At 37.9% G+C, this 6,505-nt stretch overlaps 1 protein-coding gene across 1 annotated transcript; it reads right to left on the bottom strand.

Annotated features, from left to right (window-relative positions):
• On the bottom strand, positions 1 to 5,745 carry arl13a (ADP-ribosylation factor-like 13A). Its single transcript, XM_017698432.1, has 10 exons — positions 5,676 to 5,745; positions 3,587 to 3,700; positions 3,373 to 3,443; positions 2,997 to 3,246; positions 2,741 to 2,846; positions 2,376 to 2,569; positions 2,180 to 2,282; positions 961 to 1,240; positions 767 to 883; positions 1 to 574 (listed from the first exon to the last, which is right to left on the bottom strand). Exons 1-10 carry the CDS (start codon positions 5,699 to 5,701, stop codon positions 507 to 509), a joined length of 1,329 nt encoding a protein of 442 aa, XP_017553921.1. The 5' UTR covers positions 5,702 to 5,745; the 3' UTR covers positions 1 to 506.
• Between the last annotated feature and the right edge of the window lie 760 nt (positions 5,746 to 6,505).

The raw sequence follows: 6,505 nt of genomic DNA, 5'->3' as shown, positions 1-6,505 counted from the left end.
TAAAATCATAACAGTATTCATTATTCATTATGTGAATGTCAACAGTAATTTTTTGGTCATGAAAAAAAAACAGTACCACAGAATATGACACTACAGCATTACAGCCTGCAATGCACTGGAAGAGTCTTCTATGAAAACAACTCAATTTTGAAAAGTGGCAACGTTTCACTTTTACAAATTCACTGAATGTATCTGACTGAAAAGTTATAAGCTGAAAGTCGTCAGTGAAGGAACATGAATTTCTTCTCATATACTGTCTTAATGGCCTCAATCAGAAACACTCCACCTGTACTGCAACATAGTTTTACTGGTCCTTGCCAAATGCGTCCTTTATTCTCTCATCCAAATCATCCAAAACAACCTGTACAAGAAACCATGAGTCAGATGACCGTTTATGCTGAAATCCACAGAAGTTGAAAACAGCTTGGTGTGAAGCTGGGGTGGTGCAGACGTCTCTGCAGACATCTTTGCGGTGTATCTTGTGCTGCCCTCACAGGCCAGTCTGCTCACTGCTCTGGCACCAAATCCTGATCCTGTCGGGCTTTTAGAGCCAAAATTGCTTTTCTGTAAAGCTCTATCAGAAAACAGGCAAATTAAATTATTTAATCTACTGAATGTTCTAGTTCAGGGCTGCCCACCCAGGACAGAATCACTGTTTGGTTTCTAGTGCAGTGACTTGTTTTGACATCTAGTTTGTCCTATGTGCAGCCCTGATCAGACAGCATTAAGCTTTTATCCCAGGCACTGAGGATCAAGAGAGACTCACCGAAAGTGGCAGACAGGTCAGCTGGCTGCGTATAGGCTGCTGGTATGCCCTCTGTATTTATCTTGTTCTTTCTTTTTCCTTTGACCACTTTTTTCTTTTTCTTCTTTTCGCCTTTCCCTGTGACAAGAGGGCCTCACAATGTGATATCATACAACCAACCATCTACTTTACCAATTCACAACTGGACAGAATACCTTTGGTAGGTTTGGAGTCATCATTTTCCAACGTTTCTGCCTGATCCAACGTCTCCTCCTTCACTTTTGCTTTACGTTTCAGCTTTCCACGTCTCCGTGGCAACAGGGCACTACTGGCTCTCTCCTTTTGACCATTCTGGTCTTGCTCTGCTTCATTTCCTTCCTCTTCCTCTTGTACTTCCTCTTCATCCTGGTTGTTGCCTTCCTTTTTCACACTTCTCCTTTTCATTTTAACCTTCACCTTTTTCTTTTTCTTCAGTTTTTTTGTAAAGGAGTTATCCTGGAATCAGATTGCATCTTCTAGTTTAGTGGAAATAATGTGAATTATGAACAGTCAAGGAATTGCTTGTGTCTAGCAACATAAATCAAAGCATGTGTACACTTACTGGCCACTTTATCTACACTCAGTGTCCATTTCATCAGTTCTACTGACCTTAAAGGTGCATTTTTAGTTCTACAATTACAGACAGTAGTCCATCTGTTTCTCTGCATAATGATTGTATTGTTTCTCTACTCTGCTCTTCAGTGGTCAGGACCCCCACAGGACCACCAAGGAGCAGGTATTATTTGGGTTGCAAATCAGTCTCAGCACTGCAATGGCATTGACATGCTACTAGCCTGCCAAAGAAAAATATCTAGCCCACAGCATCTTATGGCCAGAAAATGTCCACTGACATTTTCAAAGTGCACCTATATGGTATAGTGCACCTATAAGTGATAAAATCGACAATGAGTGTAGAGACAAGGAGGTGTACCTAATAAAGTAATAAAGTGACCAGAGAGTGTATAAATAGTACTATGCATTCCTAGGCCATCTCAGAAAATAGGAAAGCTATTTACATAGACAGTAAGCACTTACTGTTTATGTATTCTAAAAGTGTTAACACAAAAATAAATGCAAATACACAAATAAACAAAACATTGTATGTGTCAGTGTGTTAGCCTAACCATTTCAAACCTCCACTCGTGGAAGCCCAGTATTTATTGTATTATCTGATACTTAGCTCAGTTAATCAATTCTACATTAAATAAAATCAGGTTTGCTGCTGATGGAATTAAACAAATCCAACAAAACTGTAGTCTTCTAAAAATGATATATTTTCTAATGTTATTGTTTTGTATATGTACAAACATATTTACAGCTGAGGTGCAGTTTCAAAAATTTTCATGGCTGCTTAAGATTTTTACACAGTAATGCATATTTAATCTATTTTTTTACCTTTTTAAGAATGTCTCTGATTGGATGTAGAGAGCTCCCACTTTTCCTTTCCTTCTCTAGGGGGTCCTGTACTTGGTGCATATCTGTTTTACTGGCCCTTATCCTGCAGATACAAATGTTGATCATTACTCCAACAGTCATTTTAAGCCCACGTCACTTTTCACTGAGCATCTGTGTACATAAAAGTGACCCACACCTTTCATCTTTGTTTTTCTTCGCTTTCCCTCTCTTCTCTCTCTCCTCTGGTCCTAGTGGCTTTCTCCCGTCTCTCACTATCCGAGCACAGAGTTCTGGGTAGTCCAGGCACACGGCCCGCAGGAGCCACCGGAGCCCGCGGAGTGTCTTCCTGTCTGACCATCGACGCAGGTCCGTTAAGGCTGAGCATGGCTCCTTCATCAGAGAAAACCTTTATTTTTCAGACATCTATTCATGCAGTTATTCTAACTAAAATGGAGAAACAATTTAAAAAGATTTTAAATGGCAAAGTTGCATTTATAGGAATTTTTAACTGAAGTTTCCTTTGGAATATCATATTTTTGTACAGTGTATTGTGGTACTCACAATGTGGCAAAGAGACTGGCTCTGATTGACCAGCTTCTCCAGGGACAGAACTTCAATCAGTTCACTTCCCAGCAAGGCATTCATTTTATCCTGTTTATTAGCTAAGCTGTGAACAAAAACAGAAAGTAGAAATGTCTTGGTTTACACATAGTATCAAAAAATGATGTCATACTAAACCACTGATATTTAATAAGCAGTTTTGAAACGTAAATGAATTGCATTTGATCACAAAAAGATTAGCAGAATGATTGCTTACACTAATAGAGGCTTTCCAGCGACTCTGGGCTGCCTCAACATGTCTGTCAGGAGCTCTTTGACCTCTTTCATTCTCTGCCTGTCACTGGAGTCCATCACAAAAATGATTCCATGGGCCTCGCCATAGTATTCTCTCCATGAGCCTCGAACCTCAGGCCCTCCACCCATGTCCAGCAGGTTCACCAGGAAGTTCTCCACCCTCAACTCATTGCGGACACATCCATGGGTAGGGCCTACTTCTCCAATGGGAGCTAGAAAAGTCAGACATATAATATACCATAGCTTTAGCTTCATAAAGGTTCAAAATGGGAAACTGATGAGTCCTTCATCATTTTCAAATGTGAATGGCGAAGATTTATGTCATTATGTAGCCTAACCTCTCAACATTCCTCTGACGCATGATGTTTTTCCAGCCTTGTCAAGACCAAGCACGAGCACTGTAACTTTCCTGAAGAAACATAAAAGAGTGCGTATTACCTGTCCAACATTTCTATTGCTTTCAGTCTGTTCACATGTTTAATAAACTGCTTTCTCATTAACTCAAGACCAGCAAGTCTAAAACATTGAGTGCTCTGAGACTCTGGCTTGTACCTCAAGGGCTGCTGGAGTTTGGAGACCCAGTTGCAGCAGTTGCTCATCAGATTGAACATACTGAGCTGAGGAGGTGTGCACCAGGGAGAGCACCATCTTCTCCTTAAATCAAACCTACACACCGATGATACAATATTGTAACACTCAATACAAAGTCAACTTATGAGACTGCACTTAGTCCAGAGCTGTCCCAAACTGTGATGTCAGTGTGATTCGCATGAGCTGTAACCCTGATAAGCACTTCTGCAAACAGAATTAATTGGTTTTTTATTTGCCTCATATAGACTCTAGGCAATAGTTGATGTCTGGCCAAAATGCTTTAAGGAATGGAATAAATAAATGGATACAACATTAAAATACAATGTATCAAAGTACTTGGCATCATAATTTGTTGAGCAATTATATATTTTTCAAAGAAGTAGCTGGTGCATTCCAGAAAAGGCTACTTCCAAATATCCTAGGATTCCAACATGCAGTCAAAAGTATTTGAAGGCAATGACTTTAGTTTTGAAAACAGTTTTGCGTTATTACATTGTTAAGTTATAAAGAAAGCCATTTAGAATGTTTTGATGTGAAATGCTCTGTCCTAGAGAAACTTAACAAGTCAGAATTGTTCCCAGTTGTGGTGATAGGAACCAGATGTCCAAAAATGCCTCTAAAAGCTACCTCACGTAAAGTTATTGCACTAGATGGTTGAGAATATGTTCCATGGGACCTGAGACATTGTTTCAAAGTAGTTTTTAGTTGAAAGCATATTTGTAAAATTAATTTGTGATGTAGAGGTGTTGTGCAGGGCCTTATAAGGCAAAATAGTAGCCAAAGAAGGCTTTCAGATTTATAAATGTTTTACCATTATCAACACTACATGTAAAAACTCCAAACACATTTTTAAGTTCCATGGTGATTTTTTATAGTAAATAAAATGGCTATATGTGCAGTGCTGACATTGCGACATCCAATTCCTATCATCAGCACTATAAAACAGTTCACATCAAAAACTCTAAATTACTTTGTTTACATCTCACCTATTAAATTATGCTATTTTGTTGCTATTTTAAAAGAGACATTTTTGATTCTTAATGTCTCAGAACTGCAGAGAGAATTCTACAATTCTAACCTCACATTATCATGATCTGTATTATTTATTTTATATCTGTACAACTGTTCATCATACATATTTTACAGAAACACTATTACCTCAAAACCATCTACTATAATTATATGTAATGTTAAATGACAAATCATGTAAAATAAATAAATTATATATAAAATAAAAATAAATTATATTTACTATTCTGTACAGTACATTGTAACAGTATATTGATGGTTTAGATATCATATAAATCATCAATGCATAAGTTGATTAACACTAAACAGCCAAAACTGACTAACATGTTCCAATACTGCTCCACAATTTATAACCTGTAAACAGACCAGATATCACATATGCTGCCAACTTGCGACAACTAGTCACATAACCTAGGACTTGCCATTGTTTTGATCATGTTAAGACAGTTTGGCCTGTGACCACTGTACCAGTAATAGACCTAATGGCAACAGCAGGTGTCTTATTTAGGGTAGGGCTGCAGTTTAAGTAAAGCATGCTTGCTGTTCCGTGCCCCCAGGTGCATCTGTTCAGCACAGTAAGCTCCTAAAGAATAGTCTAAGACTTATGCTGTCCTGTTTTTGCTCACACTGACCCCTTTTCAACACCCTCAAACTCCTATGATGGGACTCAGTTTACCCTATACATTAAGAGCATAGCCACAGGCTAAAGGAAATTTAAAATATTTGAAAGTCTTGCCAGCTTTGATGACCTTCGCACATATGTAAACAAAATGAGATAAAGTCCTGAACCACAAATTGCAAACATTGAAAAACACAAACATTGAAAAGCTCAACAAAACACTCAAGATGAAATTTATATATCAGAATCTTCTACATAGGCAGTACAGACAACCACAGCAATAAAGCTTACAACGGCTTTTTAGTTTCTTTTATGAAGATGTTTAAAGAAGGCCAAAAAGTGTCAGAACAGATGAGCTCAAAATCTACTGCAAAGTTGTAAAAAGATTTTCAGCTTACTTACAGTAGTATGTCCGAATCTACTTGCATGTTTGGGGTTTCCTCTTCTGTGACATTTTGCACAGTCCAGCGAAATACTAATCAGGCTCAAATTATTCCTTTAATCCTGTCACCTCATGTGGGAGGAGCCAATAAAGAATCACAGGCTTACACTCCTCACCAATCACATGAGCTTCAGTGACATCTGCTACCCCTTTATACCTGGTAATGGTTTGTTTATTTGGTCTAAGAGCAGACGTACAGCAAATATTTTAAGAAGTCCTCATGAGTACAATATTTTACACATTACTGCTATGAAGGTTGTAGTTTGACAGCTTTGATTGCACTATCAATCCGGTGTGTTTATCAAATTATGGATTATATCATACTCTGTCATCATCCTCTTGTTTACAGCTCTGTCTTATGGAGCTGTCAGATAATAAGACGTAATAACAGGAACAAAGACTTAGTGCACAAGCTGGCGCCTGTCACCTGCATCCATTAGACAGTACACAGGCACATGCAAGACATGCATGTAATCTATATTCTGTATATGGATCATTCTACAGAATTGGTTCAAAACCCATGTTTTTAACTGCTTTTAACTGACTTGGACATTGGAATAAAATCATTTTGCTTTGAGTGACCCTGTGCCTTAATTATGTTTTTATGTTTGAGATTGAACATTCTGTTTTGGCACTACCAAAACAGTCATAACACTACCCAAATATTTTGATATTGGCAAAATAATAAAATAAAAAAGAAATGCTAGTCAGTGCATGACTAACCAGCACAGCTGTGTCCACATAAAATCATATTTCCTTATTAAAACACAAAGAAGTTTACATAATTACA

This window comes from Pygocentrus nattereri, chromosome 8 (genome assembly GCF_015220715.1).
Source record: "Pygocentrus nattereri isolate fPygNat1 chromosome 8, fPygNat1.pri, whole genome shotgun sequence".
Classification (NCBI taxonomy): Eukaryota; Metazoa; Chordata; class Actinopteri; order Characiformes; family Serrasalmidae; genus Pygocentrus; species Pygocentrus nattereri.
This window is presented reverse-complemented; position numbering and strand designations above follow the sequence as displayed.

What these genes read in the sequence shown, in the direction of transcription:
- arl13a (XM_017698432.1), bottom strand. Translation starts at nt 5,701, where the DNA reads ATGCAAGTAGATTCGGACATACTACT. An exon ending in CGTCAGAGGAATGTTGAGAG is followed by an intron (nt 3,247 to 3,372) that starts GTTAGGCTACAT and finishes TGACTTTTCTAG; the next exon opens with CTCCCATTGGAGAAGTAGGC. An exon ending in TGACTCCAAACCTACCAAAG is followed by an intron (nt 884 to 960) that starts GTATTCTGTCCA and finishes CTCTTGTCACAG; the next exon opens with GGAAAGGCGAAAAGAAGAAA.